Source organism: Galeopterus variegatus, unplaced genomic scaffold (genome assembly GCF_000696425.1).
Source record: "Galeopterus variegatus unplaced genomic scaffold, G_variegatus-3.0.2 Scaffold1144, whole genome shotgun sequence".
Lineage (NCBI taxonomy): Eukaryota > Metazoa > Chordata > Mammalia > Dermoptera > Cynocephalidae > Galeopterus > Galeopterus variegatus.
Window position 1 is genome coordinate 205,148 of NW_007727255.1, and position 21,046 is coordinate 226,193.

At 48.2% G+C, this 21,046-nt stretch overlaps 1 protein-coding gene across 1 annotated transcript in view; it reads right to left on the bottom strand.

Annotated features, from left to right (window-relative positions):
* MGMT (O-6-methylguanine-DNA methyltransferase) overlaps positions 1-21,046 on the bottom strand; it is a 283,705-nt gene that overhangs the window by 204,731 nt on the left and 57,928 nt on the right. Inside the window, exon 2 of the mRNA XM_008575131.1 lies at positions 15,847-15,983. Within this exon, the coding sequence (XP_008573353.1) occupies positions 15,847-15,971 (125 nt within the window). The 5' untranslated portion in view covers positions 15,972-15,983. The remainder of the gene's footprint in view (positions 1-15,846; positions 15,984-21,046) is intronic.

Here is a 21,046-nt window from a genome sequence, read left to right on the forward strand (position 1 = left end):
TCTCTGGGTCATAGAATTGGGAGTGATTTTTATTTCCTCTGTATTTTTCTGCATTTGGTAAAATGGGGATAGATTTCGTGGGTGACAACATCACCAGCTCATCACTTGCAGGGAGCTCGGCTGGCGTGTGTGATGAGGATGGGCATCGGGTCACGGAACAGATGTTCCCAGGAAGGTCGGCCAACAGCAGGGCCATCAGGGACCTGGCTCTTCCCACCTCTCTCTCTGGCACAAGCTGCCTCTCAGCCCCAGCTCTGTCCCCTCATGGTCACAAAAAGGCTGCCCAGCTCCCAGAATCACACCTTCACACAACTGTGCCCAAAGATTGGGGAGCAGTGGGGAGTCTTCCTCCTTCTGCTCTTTTTATTAGAAAAGAAAGGCCTCTCCGCAGAGCAAGCCAGCAGGTCCAGACTTCCCCCTTCCCCCTCTGTGGTGAGGCTGGGAAACTCAGCTCCTTGCCAGTGGGAGGCAGGGATGAGGGACAGAGATGGCTGTCAGGCAGGCAAGCAATGAGATCCCACCTCCTCCATGTGGGACTGTCCCCAATGAACTGATCCCGGAGCTGTTCATTCTTCCACAGCTTTTTTGAGTTCCTGTTGTTCTCCCACTGTGCCTGCTACATGGTTATTTACCCACACGTCTGCCTCCCTGATGGACACAGTTCCCTGAGGACAGGCTCATGGTTTCCCATCATTCTACCACCAAGCTACTGCAGACTGGGCACACAAAGCTCAACGAGTGTCTGCTGAATTGAGTTCTAATGCTCATTTATTTCTTTGTTGAACTTATTCAGCAAAAATGTTCTGTGTGTCCCGTGAGTCCACAGGTTTCCACACACTGGGTGAACGCACATGAAGGCCACCGGGTGCAAAGTGCTGGGACCAGAGCATCGGCCAGGTGAGCATCACCCAGCTCGAGGGCACCTACCATCCAGAAAGATGGCCTGCTTCTATCAGTCTGTGTTACCAGCCATGTTCCTGTCACCATGACGAACAAAAGCAATGCAGAAATCTGACTTTGTAAAAATGACACGTTGATCTCTCTTCACTCCAACATAACAAAATATTACTAATATTAATAATTTTAGATCTAGAAATTGTAGCAGCCTCCCAAAGAAAGAGTACTTGACCCAAAATATCAGAGGATATTAAACTGAGAAATGATCTACTGATGCAAATCATTAAATCTATTTGCATTTGCTTACTGAACCCTATCACAGAAATTAAACTGCACGCGGTGGAGAAGGGGCTGGCTGTGCATGGTTAGGAGGGGACGTCTTGGTAGATCCAAGCTCTATGTCATTAATTTTCCCACTTTCCCTCATTAACAAGTAAAATGTTCTTACTGCTTGAAAAGTTTTAATAAATAGAAAAAAGCAGGGTGGCTGACAAAGTTTTTAATGTAATATACAAGAGCTTTTAATATTTTTACATACATTAATAAAAAAGCTAAGAAAAATGCTAAAACATTGCATATGTGTGGAAAAACAGAAAGAACCACCCAGGGAAGGACTCTGCCTGTGTTTACTCCCGTGCTTCTGCTCTGCATGGGCATCGCTGTACTTGATGGTCATCTGCAGAAGGGGACGGCTGGTGGCCCTGCCCTCACTGGCGTCTGGCCTTCACCATGGCCACGAGTGCCAGAAGCCCTGGAGAGGAGTCTCTACACACTGCGCAAGCCTCCCAGGGCTGACAGGCGAGGTGCTCACGAGCTAGAGAGCTCCATGAAAGCGAATCCCAGGCACCGGCACAGGCGGAGACTGATCAGCCCCATGGTGTGCTCCTCACATCAGCGACACACTCCCATGACTGTGCACTCCATTTAGCCCAAGACACACCCAGCAGAGCTTCACACTGGACACCAATGCAGTCATCACAGGCTTTGAGGACAGCACCGGGACTGGTCGGCTCAGCCCCCTCGCCCCGTGGACAGACTGTGCTCTCTCCTTGGCAGCGTCCTCTGTTGACCTCGTCAGTGCCTGAGGACCGGGATGTGCCCCGTGCAGAAGCACTCGGGAGGCAGGCATGGGCCGCCACAGCAGCTCCTCTCACTGACATCGGGATGTGGGTCCGCACTGCAAGGCATCCTCCTCGGACTGGCCGACCACCCATGGCACAACCCTCGTGTCGGGGATGGCCGCAGCGCCAGCACGCGCTTTGCCTGCCAGCAGCTCCGGAGCCACACGAGTCATGGACCAAGCATCGCTCCTGCTGCAGGGCGGCCACACCTCCCAGGGCATCCGTGGATGAGGAGCTCACCCACAGGCCCCTCACCTCCTCCTGTGTGCGGCCTCACCGTTCAGACACAGGCCGTTCTCTCATAACGTCCCTCCTGATGGGCCAGATTCCTTAGTTAAAACGATGAACTGTTTGTGGATACCTAACCATGGGAGAAAAGTTGTTCTCTGGTTCTTCTTATCCTGGCTCCATGGGAAGAGCCTGATCCTCCCACTTCAGTAAAGCAGGGTTCAACACACCTGCAGGCACCTGGCCCTTGCCACTCAGAGCTCACTTCCTCTGCAGGCCTGGGGGTCGCTCCCAGGAGGAAGAGCGCGCTTCTCCGGAGAGCAGCTGTGGGCCTCCAGGAGGCCGCGAGGAGCAGGCTACGTTCCACCTCTTCCGTTTCCCCTAAAGCATGTTACACACATGCACTAGAGATTTTATGGCGCAGGTTTGATGTCCTGGTTTTATCACTACACCCAACAGTGGTCTAATACATAAATATGTAGAGAGTAAGGAACAATTAAATGTTAAACTCAGAGAGATTTAGGGAGATGTAAAATCAGTGTGCAACAGAGATCTTTGAAACTGCAAAAATCACGTAAAAATAAAAACAAAGAGCAACCCAGATCCATCTATAATTACCAGGGTGGGCAGTGGGGCCACGTCCGCTCCGAGCATCCCCCTGGCTTCGGCGGCTGTCCTCCGCAGCCACCTCTCTGTCCTTCCTCATTCTTCCTCCCTGGATCGCCCACATCGTCTTTCTTACCTTGCGACTCCCCCACCTTCCCTATTAACCTTTCTCCACATCCTCTCTGGCAGAGTCCAATTACACTGTAGAGAAGACAGTGACAAGATGCAAAAACCTGCCTAATCCAGTATCCTTTAAACGCTCGTCAATTTAAAAACGGTGCCTTGCTTCAGAGTGTGTCTCTACATTATGGCACAGTTTACCGGCACCCCTTCCACCCACCTCTGCACTCTGTGTGACTGACAGGGAGTGGGGCTGGGGAGGGGAAGGGGCCACAGGGTGCTACCTGCAACTGCTCCATGTCCCTCAAGAAGGAAGTGCCCTGAGGCCCACCTGCCCTGCAAGCCCAGAGAGTCCTAGTGACATCCACAGTTAGCGTTTCATGGGAAAAGAGTTTTAGTTTTGCAAGATGAAAGGTTCTAGAGATGGACAGTGGTGACTGCATAACACTGTGAATGTGCTTAATGCCACTGACCTGTGTGTATATTTACGTATATTGTACCACAAAAAAAAGGGTGTAGTTGGGTTAAAATAATACTGACTATGCAGGTGCACAAAAAAAAAAAAAAAAAAAAAAAAAAAAAATCTCTCCCCGTCCCCAGCTACAACTTTGCAATTATACTGTCCTGAGTGGAATAAACAGCAGGCCTAGCCCTACTTATAATCTGGACTAAACAACGACAATTTCTAATTTATACCTCTGCTCCTGCATATCAGGTAAGTAAAATGAAAATGGATTTTAAAGAGAGAAAATATTATACATATGTTAGTTGTGTCGATTCAAACAATCCCCATGACACCTTGGGCCGAGTGCAGCCGTCACCCTTTAAAATGAACCTCTCCTATGGGCTTCCTATAGCGGCTGTGATTCTTTTAAATATACCACCAAAGTCATACTTTGACAAAAAATTTTATCTCCAGACTGCTTAACCAGCAAAACTGTGGAAGTCTGCAAACACAGATGACGTTTCATGCCAGCAAATTCATTTCCTTAGACACAATTTGTCAAAAACTACAGGAAAAAAAAAAAGAAAAAAACTCCTATTAACACGTCACATGCTAAAGTAACTTTAAGAGTTTGTAATAATAGATGCAGATGGGGATCCACCTTAAGAAAATTTTATTGCTTGTGTTTTAAATTCAGGAACTTCATAAATCTTGAACATGGCTCCGGCCCTCAGATATTAAGGCTAAAAATGCAACTATAAAGTTGTTTGTCAATTTCTTCTCCAGAAGGCAATTTACTGTTGACGGTATTATGTCTACGGCATATGGATCTTCAGGCAATAAAAACCTGGAGAGCTCTTGAAAATCAGATGCAAAAAACTAGAGGATATTGCATGATTAATTACCCCTTTAATAGAAGATTCCAGGAGGTGGCCTGACAAAGTTAGGGAAGAAAGGCTGTAGAACTGAAGAAATTAATAAAATGGATACACAAGTGTAAGGAAGAAATCTTGTCCTTATTCTAACACAGTGTATCTGAGAGGAGGCAGTGGCATTAGTAGTCAGGGGACAGAACACATTAAATGATGTCTCTCTCTCTCTACACACACACACACACACACACACACACTTTATTTTTTTAAAGATGACCGGTAAGGGTATCTTAACCCTTGACTTGGTGTTGTGAGCACCACGCTCACCCAGTGAGCAAACCGGCCATCCCTATGTAGAATCTGAACCCGTGGTGTTATCAGCACCACACTCTCCCAAGTGAGCCATGGGCCAGCCCTAAATGATGTCAATATGTTGAAATGACTTGAAAAACTCATATTTCTTTCCTTCAACATACGTGCCAAACTTAATAAATGAATGACTTCTAACAAAGGAATCAACTAGTGATGGTTTACTGTGTTAATTATGGAAAATGCCATAATGAGGCAATGAACAGAGCTCTGGGCTCCTGCCCCAAGCCACGCTCTCAGCTCCTGGTCTTACCATCTGCAGGAACTCACTGGCTCCACCACAGCTCTCGACCTCTTTCTTCCCCTATCCGGGTCTCTCCACTTGACGGTGGTTGCATTTACTTGTGTTTATGTCAAATCCCCACCCCCTCCTGAGCCACACATGGGACTGAGCCTCTCTCCTCACTGGCCGGCCCCCAGCACCCCCCGGGCAGAGCGCAGGCCCAGGCTACCTGCAGGACCAGCAGCAACAGAGGACTCTTGGCCCTGCTTCCTGTAAGAAAGGTGTCACAGTCTCAAAATATTATTTTCAATAAAAGTTTTGTTTACCTAGAGAGGATTTAAACACACCAAAAACTTTGAGGAAAACAAGTGGCCCAGTTCTTTTTAATAAAAGCAGTGCTTGGTTATATAATAACTCTTTCTTACAGGGCCACTGAACTGGATGAAATAAAGATCAGAAAGCTCAGTATTTTTCCAGATGGTTTTTGGAAAGGAAAACCCACTCTTTGGGAGAGAGCTTTCTTTTTGGGGTATCTGTAATAATTCGGAAGAATGATAAACAATTTATTTTTCCCTAGATTTAGAGTATATATTTTTAGTGGAAAGAACATTAAAAAAACAAAAACAAAAAAGACCCTAGATCTACAGCCCTCTCCCCGGCAAACACCCACATACACATACTGTGCTCAAAGACATTTTTCTGTTTGAAAAATGAACAAAGTAAAGAATCAGCACATCCCAAATCTTGTATTCTCCTACAGTAGTGGGTTGTCTTAAAAACATGTTTCTCCTAGTAATTGCATCCTTCTAGAATTGTTTATATTGCATTTTAGCTTGTCTAAATACCCTGGCAGAAAATACTGCAGCTGGAATGTGCCTATTCTGCACATAAAAACTCCTTGCCCAGTGACCCTGCAAGAACACTCAGCTGCAAGGGCCCACCCTGAGAATGAGTGTCCCCCCCGCACCCCCCAAGCTGTGTTCTCAGCTGGGTAACCGTCCAGCCCCACCTGACCCAGGCAGGTTCTCTTCTGAAGTCTTCCCTGGGAAGAGCTTCGCCAGCTGAAGGTTTAAATGGCTGCTCAGTCAGAGCTATGAACAGTCCCCAGTGTCACACGAAGGGAGCTGAAGGACGAGAGCATGTTCTAAATGCTTCACCTGCACCGGCCAATGAAGGAGGGGAGATCAACTTTCTGGAAGAAGGCACAGGAAAAGCAGCTTTAAAAACAATAACATGGATTCCGTCAGGAACAATCACAGCAAGAAAACTATAATCCTCCAACACACAATACGAGCGTGCATTCTGCCAACGGATGCTGAAAATTAAAGTAAATGCCAGCCCAGAAGGACCGATGTTCCTCTACAGAAGCCCTCTGTGAATCCGCAGGTGTCCTGAAATCATACAGGAGCCCTTTCATTTAAAACACTTGATGCGCAGGGCGGGGAGTGGGGGAGAGGGAAGGAGGGAGGGGGTGTCACAGCAGTGTTCATGGACACACACACTGGGGTGTTTAGAGACACTTCTCGAAACCAGCGCAGACCTGGTGAGAGAAGAGGTGGGTAAACTGCCCTGAAGCAAGCCACACAGGTAAGGTACAACTGAGACATGAGGACCTTGCAGAGAGAGAGCTGGAACTCTTCTTTCAGCTGCCTTTGGGCGGCAGCCACGAGTTCGAGTCTGTTCAGAGATCCTGGCCCAGTCTAGAAGGAAACTGAAGCAGTTTCCCCAACAGACGGAAACTAAGAATTCTCAAAGGTGATAAAACGCGCTTCTGGGAAAGACATGCTCTCCCTCCCGCCCACCCAGCCCCAACACAAAGCTCCAAGAACCAGTCTAGAACATGGGCATCGGTGTGAATGGGACGCCCCCACGGGTCACCACAGGTGTGGCACGTCCACACTGGGTTTGATTTGTTTTGTTAGTGGGAGGAACCACTTCCAGTTCAGACACAGGGCAAGAAGACACCACGCAGCTGCATCCAAGAGTCAAAGCTGCAAAAATAACGAGGGACAACAGTTTGGTCTCAAAGATGACCAGGTGCAAAGAAACCCTTATTTCAGAGCCTGAAGAAAACTTGAGGTCAGTATTGCACACCGCAGGGTCTGCTGCTGAGGGACGGGATGCCCAGAGCAACCCCAACACGACACCCAGCTCCCTCCTCTTCCTCCTCCTGAGCTCCATCCTCTCCCTGCTCTCCTCTTCCGTCTCTGTTTTCCTTGACTGTGGGAGCTTCTTCTTGGCCAGCCCACCTGCTAGACTGTTCCTCCAGCACCGTCTCTTCTCCTGGTGCTGCTCTCTGCTTATCTACCCCTGGCCCGGGAGAGCACCACTGTCTGGGCGGGCAGCCACCCACGCCGGGCCACGCGTTCTCCTGATGTTGATCAGATGTCAAGGCCAGAGATGCCTCAACTCGGTCAGTCCCCTTGGTTGCATTGCCCATGCCTTCTCCTGTCTTCTCTAAGTGCGTGTGACAACCCGCTTCGCTGTCCACTGTGCCTGTGTCCTGAGCTGAGTGGGCTCCGTGCAGGCAGGGGCTGCACATTCCCATCTGTATCATCCCCAGTGCCTGGCGAAGGGTCCGTCACTGCCTGTGACATGTAGCAGGGCTCACACATATTTATAGAGAATGAATGAATAAACGAGTGAATCCCACGGAACCCTAAACTTACTCACCAGTGTTCTGATCAGAGAAAGACCACTTCTGTCACTTGATAGAGCAACTGGCAATAAAAATTCTGGATGAATCTGCTACAAGACAATGCTTCAGTTCAATTCAAAAATTAAACTCATTTAACCTTTAACTCAATTTAAATTCTGAACTGATCAGCAAGCAAGAGCTCTCCTGTATGTTACTATCAAGGAGCTGATCTAATTACTGATACAATTTTAAAGGAAATAAATTTAACAAACACAGTTCATTTTGAGAGTGTAGAGCTTAAATGACATTAATATTTGCAAAACAAAAACTGAAAATTATTCACGAGTTGTAGGCAGTTTAAATATCAGAAGATATTAAAGAGACATGAACGATAACAAAGCACTCGGGAAACTCCAAGGGCAAAATATGAGAAGTGTGTGTCGAGGGTCTTAGACACCATACAGGTGTATTTTCACGAAAAGAGAGGGAGACAGTCCTGACGAGCAACCGTGGTGCAGAGGACAGCCCCAGAGACACGGCCTAAGCAAGTGCCACCACTGTCCGTGTGCAGCGCCAGCATTTCCCCTACCAAGTGGGCGCATCACCATCAGACATGCCGTAAATACCAGCGGGCGTGCATGAGCGCGATGTCAAACTACAGCGACAGACGTGCGTAAGGCAGGAGAATAAAGACAACCATGAGCAGACATCACTGTATCTTTTTTATTCCCACGACAGCAAGATGTGAGCCTGAATTTCCAAATCAGACATTACCTGGAGCACACTCTACCTTGGAGATGTTCACATTCAGGCACCCAATACGACACTGACAAGAACTCTAAATGACCAAATCCCAGCCAGGATGGTCCGTCCCGGAGGCTCCTGAACTGTCCAGAGGAGAGTCAAGAAAGACCTCAGGAGGGACAAAGGTCAGCTCCTTGAGTCATAGTCTCTGGTGCACATTTCAAATAAGCAGAGGAATATCCACTTCCCCCCAGTCTGCCTCCTGAGACCCTGTGACCTGCCTGTCCTCACCCCACCTCTCTTCTCTTATTGATAAAGTGACATGAGTCCCAACAACTTTAGGAGGTGTCCCAGGGACTGAGTGCTGTGACGGGTGGACAGCTCATCACACAAGGCCTGCACTGTCCAGCAGGTGTCTGTTCCCCTAAGTCTCCACTTCCCTGATGTCTGCCTGTCTTCCAGCAATCCAGCCTCTTCTGGAAAAACAGAGACTCCAGGAGAAATGAAATGGCCTAATAGATGTTACAATATTGTCATAAATTCCACACTTCGTTTTTCTCACAGGGTTTATTTAACCTCATTTCCCACGCAATTTGAACAAGCCTGTTAACCAATTTTTCAAGACCACAGCTAATGAGAAGCAGAAAACCGAAATGGGGAGAAAACTACGAGAGCCAGCAGAGACCAGCTGAAGGCACGTGCCCGGGGTGAGGCCAGACCCCACACCCGGGATGCCGACCAGCAGGTGGGACCGCATGGCAGCGAGGACCAGGGACCAGCTCCACCGGGCCACCTGGGCCACCAAGAAAGGGCACTGTTGGCTTGCCTAATCCCATCAGAAACAGCCACTGCAGGATTGCAACCCCGATGGGGTTCTGTGCATGGGTGCACACTCAGGTCCCATGGGCCTCAGAGCTGGCCCAACGTGACACCAGATGCTCTACTCGGGGGCAACGACGCTGTTTGGAGAGAATCTGGAACTGCCCAAGATTTTAATCAGGAAACGGTGTCCCTTACACCATGAGAGAACTTGGACGCCAGCTACATCAACTTGTGACAGCGCCTACACTCAACGGCTGCACCTCAGGGGTTGTCATCTTCTCTGGACTGCGTGTCATACAGCGTAATTCTTAACTGGGGCTGGACTGTGCCGAGTTCCGTGTTTCCCCCTCACGAGAAAAAGGGACAGCTTTCTGCGGCAGCGTGAGGGGCCGGGGGGCGGGAGGCCTGGGAAAGCTGCTGTCCTTCCTTCCCCGCGCAGGGGTGAGTGGAGGGGGTCCCGCGCCCCAAGGGGAAAGTGATGCACGGTTTTCCTGCCACAAGGGCAAACACATCCACCTTCCTCTGCTTGGGTTCACACATTTACTTCTGTTCCTGTAAGGTGCTCTTTCTACTCCGAATGCAGGAAACTTTCAAAAGAGCCTCTGCTCTGACAGCCGGGTCCGCATTCGGACCCCGCACGTTGGCAGCTGTCATCCAACCGCTCGGCTCCCGTCCGAGGGTCCTGGCAGGCTGCCAGGTGGTGAGGCGCTGGCTGCTGACTCGCGGCCGGTATGCAGCGTGCCGCTGCCATCGCCCCACACCCCGCAACAAGCGACAGGAGTAAGACACCGACGTCGCTTTTTCCCAGATGGGTCCAGAGCGTAAGGACTCTCAGAACCCCTGATTTACACAGCGTCCAACTGCCTGCTACCCCACTGTCCCCGACCCCAGGTAAGTGACGAATCAGCAAAGTAGGCTCTCAAAGAAACCTGAGGGGGAGAAGTCAAGAGGACACGAGCTAGCAAAGCCATGCTCTGATTATTTTTTATTTCCTAGATCAGAAGCTGCCCGAGAACCTCACGACGACCGTGGCACTGCATCATGGAACACGGACTTCTTCAGGAGGATCTGCGGACCTGGGAAGGAACGCCTGCTTCTCAGCTTGTCATCTTAGCCACCAAGCCGAGAGACGACACCACTGTCCACTTCTGAGGGACGCTGGCTGCAAGTGCTTAGCGTGGAGCGACGCACACACGTGGTCTGTGCCAGCGATGGCCTAAGTCACGAGAGAGCTCCCCATCCCCGGCTGATCGTCCACCCCTTAGTCAGAAACGGGAGGCGAGGCCCTACACCCCTGCAGGCCTTGCAAATTTGGAATCGAGGGGCCTGTGGCAGCAAGAACGAGCCGTTCCAGGCTCGTGGGGGACCCAGGCACTCATTTTAAAACACAGACGATTTCTATAAAGCTAGGGAGAGCCTGGCAAGTTTTCCTCACAGAAACATGCTTATTTGACTCAAGAGACCTCCTTAAGGAAGGCTCTGAAAAGGAAAATAATCACATTTTTTGAGCACATACAACACAAATCGTTATTTCAAATACTGAAGAAAAGCGATGAGACAGCTAAACGCGCTGCAGGTGAAAGTCCTGCAGAGCGCGTTTTCTGGATGTTCTTCCTGGCAGTGCTTCTTTAAGTGTTTGTCATCAAGAACAACTTCTTCCCCTCCTTGAAACATCAATTATAACAAAGTGCTGCAAGTGTCTGTATTAAAATTTCCCAATTTGTCGGAAAGAACAAAGTTATAAATTTCTCAGAAAGGCTTCTGTGGCCCATGGTCCCTGAGAACTATCCGAGCTGGCAATGGTCAGACGGACCTGCACAGAGGTATGACCAGGGGTCAGAGCAGGCACTGGCACAGGCCAGCCTAGGAAACATCTATAAGCAGGCTGGGGAACCCTCCTGGGCTCCTGATGGTCAGCTCAGTTCCTTCAAGTATTTCGAGATCAACTGACAAGCACCATCTGCTCAGACGGAAGCACCTGACGTGGCTTCGCACAACCAGCTGCCCGCAGGAGGGTCTCAAAGGCATCTTCACTCTTTCCGTGGTGCCTGTTTGAAAGGCACATCCAACGTGCTGCACGCCTCCCTCCTGGGCACATCACAGAGGCCCTGCAGGATGTGCTCACGTGCCCCAGAGGGGCACTGTGCCAGGAGGCCCTGTCCCACCAGCAGCCAGGCCCCAGAGGAGACTGAGGCCCGATCTGCCTGCTCCTGCTCAGCCTCAACGCCAGAGCGGCCCGGCAAGACCTGCAAACGCTGCCGACAAATCGCGACCTCAAGGACACACAATAGAACCCTACGGAGTAGAAAACAGCCTGCATACTGCTTGAAAAATTTTCAAAGTACAAAAAGTTTTACAGTGGTTTAGTTTGATTGAACTATATAAGCTTTTTCAGGATTGCATTCTTGTATTTTTCTAAAAAGTCTTACATGAAAAAATAAAAGGATAGAAAGTAAACCCTTGATAAGTGCTCCCTTCAGCCCCCGAGACCCCCAAGACCTTCCGCTACTACTTTTGTAACATAAGTATGACCCGGGTCGTACAGTCCATTCTTTGAAGTAATCAAACGCTGCAATCAACTTTATGGAAAAGTAAGCGAGTGCCAAAAACATTAGAAAAATAAACACGTATACCACGAGGCTTCTCACGAGATTTTACACATTGCTGGGAACATCCTCGGGGTCAAGCCTCTGCAGCCACAGGAACATAGCATGGGGGGCCATCGGCCAAGCTCTCGAAAAACCCAAATACCCTTGAATATGATAATCATTAATGGAAACGATATTGGCAGGAAGTTACAAAGTTAAGACTATTACTATTACCACCTTCCAAACTGATGTTCTTTCCTCAAACGTTTTCAGGGAAGGAAAGGTGAGCAGTATAACCCACACGAGAGAATAAATCAGTCATCGCTGCAGGAAGCCATAAGGAAAATGAACTAACGTGGGGAACAGGAGTGTCGTAGGATTCACAGGAGCGCGAGTGGAATTCCCCTCAAGACAGACACCAGTGGTCAATGGCAATTTATTTACTGAAGAAAGCAGCAGGGCTTCAGAGGAAATAACCATGATCCCGGGACGCACAAGCACTTAAATGGCAGGGTGAGAACAGGAACCTGGACCCTGCAGCACACGCTGCTCGAAACCTCTGTCAGTCAGTAGTCAGGGGACAGTAGCCTTGGTGGTCACAAATGGCTCTCCTGCAAAAGGCCAATTCTGGGGGAGAGTGCTCCTTGAGGGGGTGAGGGCAGCACCTCGTTCTACTAAACAGAAGGACTTCTCATCGAAAGGCTCTCCACACAAAAACACCAGAGCTGGCATCACAGGTGAATTTATCCAACAATTTGAGGAAAAAATAATACCAATCCCACATATTACTCTTTTAGAAAATAGAAGAGGAAACACTTCCAAATTCATTTCAGGTCTTCAAAATAACCGCAATTCCAAAACCTGACAGAGACATTAACAGAAAAAGAAGTTATAGACCAACAGCCCTCATGGACTTAAACACATACACCCTAAACAGAACAACAGCGAATTTAAACCAGCAATATGTAAAATGTACGTACGTATATAACAAACCAAGTGACACAACCCGGAATTTCAAGAGTGATTTAAAATTCCAAAATCAATTAATTTATTCCATCACATTTAAAGAATAAAGGAGAAAAATCATTGACTGTGTCAATACATGCAGAAAAATCATTTGATGAAATTCAACAGATGGAACGAGCATTCTCAGTCAGAAAATACACTATGAAACCTGCAAAGGCATTGCCACCCTTACTGCAAGCTCCCCTCCACGGGGGACAAAGCAAGGGTATCTATCCTCTGTCACAATATTCACGGAATGTCACACTAGAAGGTTCTAGACAGCACAATAAAAGAAAAATTAATAAAAGGCATAAAGACAGACTTCATGAATTTTTGTATAGAAAATCATAAGGACTTGCAAAACGACCTGAACACAAACACAGGAATTTAGCCAAGATCACAGAATGTAAGATCCACATACAAAAATCAATTGTTACGTACCAGCAGCAATAATTTAAAAGTTAAAGTTTTTAACTGATTTAAAACACCATCAAGAACGATGTTTTAAGAAATCAACTTTACCAAAGACACTGAAGTTCTCTATGCCGAAAATTACAAAGCGCTGCAGAGGAAAATGAAAGAGAACCCAAACAAATACGGAGATCAATCACAGCCACGAATTCAAACATTCACTGTTAAGGAGATGTCAACCCTCCCAAAATTGACAGGTGGGTTCAATGAACTCCCAATCAAAATCCCAACAAGAATTTTTGCAGAAATTGACACCTTAATTCTAAAAGTAATATGCAAAATTAAGGGACATAGAAGGCAAAACAATCTTAAAAAAAACAAACAAAACGTGCATCTGACAAAGCACTGCGTCCAGAACCACACATCAATGACCAAAAAATCCCAATTTAAAATGGGCGGAAGACTTGAGTGGACAATCACAAGGACAATACAGAAATGGTCAACAAGGTGTTCACCATACGTCATCAGGAAAGTGCAAATTAAAGCTACAATGAGACAATACCTCATGCCACGAGAACGACTAAAATTTTAAAAGCTGGCAGCAAGGAATTAGGGCAAGAGGCTGCAGTGACTGAAACTCTGGCATACTGCTGGAGGGAGCGTTGTAGGACGCGACCTTGGGAAAAGCTGTGGCAACATCCTAAGAAGCTAAACACACATCCGCCATCCAATCCAGTAGTTCTATACCTAGGAATCGGCTCAAGAGAAATGAAAACACACATCCACACAGAGGCTTTAACAAGGACCCACAATGAGGACTGACTTAAGAGGGCACGAGGGAACTTTCCGGCATGGTCTGTACCTGGTTTGGGTGGTGGTTATACAATTGCACGCTTGTGTCAAAACTCATTGAATTGTACGCTTAAAATCTGAATTTCACGATGTAATTTTTACTACAATTTTTTAAAGTGACAAAATATTAAAAATTTAATCCTAAGTAACCATACAGTTTTTGTACTATGAGAGTACATCAAAAAGATCATGGAAAGATTTGCATTATCTTTTAATTCTATTTTTCCACAAATGTTTTGAAGTATTCTCAAACTTTTAAGTGCCCCCCCCAATTAACAATATACACACACACACACATATTATTGGCTGCCCCCCAAGAGTCCATCTCCCACCCTTCCTTCCTCACAGAATGCCTGATTTTAGCCAATACGAAGGGATGACAACCTGACATCCCTACGCCCTCCTGGAGGGTAACTGGGATGAGCCCCGTTCCGAGGACCGTCAACGCCAGGTCCGACCTCCACTCTGCAAATGCCTCTTCACAAGAGAAATCAGCTGCCTCTTACCGAGGCCACTCTTCGGAGGCTCTGTTTTTACAGCTGAACCTGATCTTCACTTGGTTCAGAAAGTTCATAAAGAAGACACTCAAAATCAAGCCTCTTCGCCTGCATTCTAGTCTCAAAATCCATATTGGGCATTTAACCTAACATATCTTACAATGCTCTTTTTTTTTCACTCTTTCTTCCCCAAATTCACTCTAAGGAGTACCTTTACTTTTTTTTTTTCCCCAAAAGAAAAAAAAAAACATAATTTCTATGATTTATTGTACAACTGAACATGCTAAGAGACGAAATGACATTTTCCCCGACAAATTATTTGGTGCCTGTGATTTTCTGAACACTACAGCCAGATGGTTCTCATAGAAACTGAGACGAGTGTACTCTTATAGTTCAAAGGTTTGCTTATTTTTTGGCCTTAAAAAAAGACTATATTGATTGTAACATGCAGCTCTACAGGAAAACTCTCGACAGTGGAGGCGAACGCTGGTATTTATTACTGCTCTTGTTCTCATTATGGCTGCCTCTGACAGGGGTCCATTAAAATCAATTTTTATGTTTCTTATGTATTTTCTTTATCTAATGTTCTCGGCATTGTGTTTATTAGCCAAATAAGACAAACACTGAGCAACGGAGTGGTGGTTTTTCCTCCTTCTGTCAGAAATAACAAGGATTTCAGTTTTAATACAACTCCTAATGATCAATGAACAGAGGAAACCAAATGGTACATTTCAGAGCAAAATATTAAAAAGCACTTTAAATGTTTTATGTTTTTACAATTAGAGAAATATAGTGGGGATCATTCAAAAAAAGAAAGAGACATGTGTCCTCTTAGACATGGCAACACTCTAACATGCTAAAAAGGGACTTTCTTGCCCTTTCTCCTGGCAGGGTTGTCCTCAGCTACACACGTGCCAGCAACCTGCCAACCTCTTTGAGAAGGCACGTGGAGCCCATGATGGAGCATTCAGAACATCAGGACGAAGCTCACCTGGCAGACTCTGGTGAACAGGGAAGGCTGGTCTTGATTTAAAAATCAAGATTAGACCCCCATCTCCCTGTCTCCCAATTTCCAGAGACATCTGTTGAAGAATCAAAATGTTCAATGCTCATAATCAATCAACTCCTCTGTAAATGTATCCATTAATCAAACGTCTTGCAGCGACTAATGAAAGGTTATGTCCCTGTGGTTAACCGGAGCTGGGGGATTCCTGGGCAACAGGCACAGATGCTGAAAAAGACAGAGCAATCACGGCACGCTGCGTGCAGGCAGGTGCTCATGTCTGTGGCTGGCCGCACAAGGCCATGTGCTACCCGTGACCAACGGAAGACAAGCAGTCACCGTGCTGACTGCTTCTGTTGCTCTTAAACACACCACCTATGGGTACCACGCAGGACTCGCACTTACTCAGCTTTGGGGGTCTTCGTGCCAGGGAGCCTTATCCCATGTAGACCTCGCTCACAACCAGATATCTCTATTTTCCCCAGAGGGCTGTCCAGCATTTTGTATTTTATCTCACAGGTCTCGTCCATTCTTCCAAGCACCTAAAGAGAAACCAATTTTGAATCACATGAGAAAGTGCATGTGGAAGACTTGAGTCAGGTATAAAGCACACCAAAGCACCAGTTATTTAAGGCACAAAATATATTCCAAAGCTTTCCCTCCATTTTTGGAATTTAATCATACAATGTGTCATTTTTTACAATACAGTTACTTTGAAGACAGAAAATGACCATAATTACCTAGAGCAGCCAACCGATATTACACTGTCCTTTTATTTCCTTAAATTACTATATCCCTAGTCTTCTCATCTATTTTTAACTAGTGTACAGCTGAAAGAGCTGAACTGGGAAGAGGTCCTTTTAAACAGTACCTAAACCTAACCTAACCTTGCTTAATTAGTCAATTGATAGACAATGAAAACAAGGCAAACCACTCAGTATTCTGAATCAAGTACACTTAAAAATAAGGCATGTATAAGTGAATTGCAGAAATGGAGTGAGATTCAGCTCAGCACTTATGGGGCAGCTGCGTTAGTAGGGGTTCGGGAGAGGTGATGCGATGTTGGAATAAAACACTAATGCTACGGAAAGCATATATATTTAATTACATTCAAAAAAATGTACACATGTACAAAACCTATCCTCTGGAGGTATCCTCCATGTTAACAATTTTGATAGATATTAATTTGGGGCAACACAGTAAGAGCTTAGAAGAAAGAATAGATATATTCAGAGAGGTGATAAGCCAGTAGTGGGGTTTAGACAAACTGATATTTTATAGAAATCACCCTGATTCAGGGGGAGGCAAGAGGATGGTGATTCAGGGCGCGGCCAGCCTGTCCTCCATGGTCACAGCTTCACCTTGAGGCCCGCACCTTCCTTGTGGCCCCCTCTATACCCGGGCTCTTCCCACTCCAACCCAGCCACTGCCTGCATGGCTTCTGCAGAACAACACGTCAACTGTTGGCTACATCAAGGGCTTAGAGCAGGGTCAGCAAATGACAGCCCAAAAGCCAAATCTGGCCTGCACCTGTTTTTGTAAATAAAGTTTTACTGGAACACAACCACGCTTATTTGTGTACACACAGTCTATTGCAGCCTTGTGATACAATGGCAGAGCTGATAGTTGTGAGGGACACAGTGTGGCCCTCAAAAATCTAAAATACTTACTCTCCGGCCCTGACAGCAAAGGTCTGCCAACCTCTTCGAAGACTACTCACACCCCTCCTACTCTGTGCCCTACATGTGGCAGCCCTAAGTCCTCACCCGCAGCCTGCAGATTTGTGACTCTGTGCCTTCAGTGGCACATCCACTCCCTGCCTGTCCACTCTCACCACGCTGCCTGGCATCTCCTGCACCGTAAACATCCACCAGCCCCACCAGCCCCAGTTCTCTTTCTTTCTCTCTGTGTCCCCCTGCTTCTGATACCATACATTGGTTCCCTCATCTGTTTTCCAACAGCCAGAGGAGAGGGGTGCGTTTACATCCCTTCAAGAGGTCAGGCAACGGCCCCCAAATCACCCAAGTGTTCTGTTCAAGCACTGCTCTCAAGACTCAATCATAAACTGCCACACGCCAGGGCCACCCTATTCAACATTCCCTTTCAGTGCTCATGGATGGGGATTTGAAACGGATTCCACTGCAGTGGTCGGGGCATGAATGTGGGACTTGCTCGGAAACCTCAGCCTCCTGCCAGAGAGGCTCTCTGACCACATCAGACTCCTCACACGGCCTGCCTTCAAGGGCATCTACTGCCTACAGGATTAAATACAAGATTCCTGGAAGGGCAAAGAGGTTCCTCTGGAAGGAGCTGCCTGCCTCCATTCCAGTATGTGGGGCAGGGACCAGATAAAGGCAGGGGACGTAGACCGTGGCCTCCTACCCACTGGTCTGTTTGAGAAAGTCACCTAAGCTCTGTCTTCACTTAAACAACTATTTTTATCTGTAGGATATATAATATCTAGATTGCAAAGTCAGCACAATGATTAGAGGGGATATATGTAAAAGACTTGGCATCTTGAAAGGACTCAACAGGATGTGGGATGCTGTTATCTGTGCCAGAACGGACACCATAACCAATGCCCTCTGCCTTTGCTCCTGTCACCCGAAGTACCCTGTCCTCTCCCAAACATCTTATCCAATACCATCAAAATCCTGCCCCTTCTGCAAAAGCGACTGCCACCCCTTCTCCCACTGCCCTGGGAGCCTCCCCTCATTTCTTTGAGCTACAATCAGTAGCCCCCATGCCCCTGCTGGCCCACGCCCCTACTCCTGCAGACATCCCCCTTCATCCCGAGCCCTGCACAGACGCTTCGGGGCAAGGAGCCGGCTGCCCCGAGTTGGTGTCCCTCTGAAGGTGGGCTTATGAGGTATTTGTTGAAACGAATTTTCGGTTCTGCCCACCATCCATGCGCATGTCCATGACAGCATTTCCCAAAGTGTGTTTGCAGAAGACACTGCTCTGAGAACAGGGTTCTGGGGGCAAAGTGAGTAACGTGGACACTTGGTCCCTTCTTGGAAACTCACCCTGCACGTCAGCGTGTTAAAAGGTACAAGCAGGCTTGCAGTAAAGAACCCAATTTACATTTGTTTAACTCTCTCAAGTGCAGTCCACCATGGAACCATGTTTTCTATTCTGTGACCCCTGATGGGGCTGGGCTGAAGGCTGATTCCCAGCAGAGCCAGAGCCAGAGCCAGGAGGCCTGAGCTCAGAGCTCAGATAGGGAACCCGGCAAACCAGGAGCCCCAGCACCAGGCAGCGCTCTTAATGGCAAGCATCAGAAACCACGATCGGCTAATTAAAGCACAAAAGCAATTTACTGAAAGGCTGTTCCATAACTCACAGAACTTCTGGGAAGGCTGGAGACACAGGCTCAGAAAACAGCAGGAACCAGGACTGGCCATAATCCAACCACAGCCAACATCAAGCCTCAGGAAACATCTGTGGGGAGAAGCAGGGACAGCAGACATGGCAGCTGGCACCGTTGCCACTGTTGCCCCTGGAAACAGGATGTGTTGGCCATGGCCACCTTGATCCTCTGCTGCCCTGCCTCTGTGTCACTTGCTTTCGATTCCAGCCCCAGGCAGGAGCCGAGGTCTGGCACAAGGGCCTGGCTGGCATGTGTCTGTGCCCGAGTGGCAGAGTGCAGGGCTGGCCCCAGAAGAAGAGATGTGCACCCAGCAGCACTGCAGACACTCACTGGGGAGCAGCCCAGCCAGGAGGAGTACTGGACGTCACTGTCCTCGCCTCTCCCCACGCCTCCATTTTCTCATCAATAAAATAGGACTCCTATTACTGACTCCACCCACCTCAGCACCGTCCTGTGAGGTAAGTGGAGGTGGCCACGGCCAGGGCTCTGTACACTACTCACCGTGACCGGCTGGGGGCCTGGCGCCCCATCCTGCTCGGGCACACCTGGTCCCTAATCCAGGTATCAGCCAGAGGAGAACATGGCCGCGTGTGCAGAGACAGGCCAGGAAGAAGGGCAGGGCCAGGCTAGGAGGAACTGAGGGGGAAGCCAGCAAGCCAAAGGAGGCACAGGGACTCCCCCACAGGGGAGGGGGCCAAGGCTCAGCCCTGCTGTCACTGAGAAAGGCTGAATGAGAGAGGCCACCAGCCAGGTACACAGTGAGGAAGGGCTCCTAGCTGAACCTGGCATGGCCAAGTGAACTGCCTGACTTGGAATGACAATCTCTGTACCAATTAGCACCTGCACCCAGCAATGCCCAATGACCCCAGCTCCTCCACTTCTGAGCTGGCCAAAGGGACCTTCAAGGTCAGGCACCATCCACCCGAGCACCAGCGAGCACATGGGCCCAGCTTCACGGCCTGAGCCTGAGCAGCCAGGTTTAGCCCCTTGTCCAAGTGCATTAAGAACCAGCTCCCCTGACTATAGCAAGGGCCACCTGAGGCCGCAAGAACACACTGAATTAACCACAAAGCAGGCACAGAGAGGGACAGGGGAGGCTCCACACAAATCACACCAGGAACCCAAAAAGGGCAATGGGTATATAACTGGAATAGTCCATGAGTTCAAAACCTGACTCCTGAATGAGCAACACATTCTACTTCCCAGCCATATCCAATCAGCCAGTCATTTAGTCATTTAAAGTATGAGAAAGTAAATTCCTTAGACTTACAGTTTAAACAGAATCGAAATAAAACCCACCTCATTTCACTGGAACATGACGATTAGCTGGGAGCACCTCACCTAAGACTAAGCCTCAAGCAGATGGATAGCAAAGCTCTTTCTAGATGTGGCCTGCCCAGGCTGTATTTTCACTGGAGCCGCTGGGTTTTTAAGCACATTAGCAGAACTTAGCTAGTCAATGATAATGCACCATAACCCACGGGCTGCTACTTTGACAAAAACAGAAAAGTGGCAATTTTAGCATAATTTTATATCAGTACCGCCAGAAGTGGAATTTGAGACACCACAGAAACCGGCCCACAGGTTTCTTTCCTAGAAACAGAGCACCTAGCACAGAGTCCTTCCACAGGCCAGAGGAAAAGTTAGTCTAATACTGAATCCCAACATGTCACAGATAATGTCTCTCCAGAACAGGTGCTCCAGGCCATTTCGCGTGGTGGGCAGTGTCTGCTGACAAGGAGACCAGGGCTGAACCAGCAGGTGTAGGACAAGTCCCTTGGGCCAGCAGGCGGTCAGAGAGGTGGGGGGACACCTGCCGACTATATGGGGGTGTCAGAGACACCAGGAGTGACTTGCAGAGGCGAGAAATTGGGCAGCAAGAAAAGTGGGGCTTCAACAGTCTGGGACCCAGACTGGTGGGAGGCTTGGCGTGAAAGCCACAATGCCTAGCGCACATAAGCTGGTGGCCATGGCGCCTGGACAGGGGCCCCCAAGAGCTGTGTGGGAACCACAGACCCTCTCCTGACATTGCCATGCTCCGGAGCCCAGTGAGAAAGGTGTCAGGACCACCCACCACTGGCCTTCCACGATGAATCCCCCCACCCCAGCATCATCACCAATTCCTGACAACCACCCAGAGCGGGCAGCTCAGCTGCTGTTGGCCAGGTCCACACGTGCCAAGAAGAGCCCAGGAAGGGATGAGGCCCGCTGAAGACGGGCTCGCTGGAACTGCAC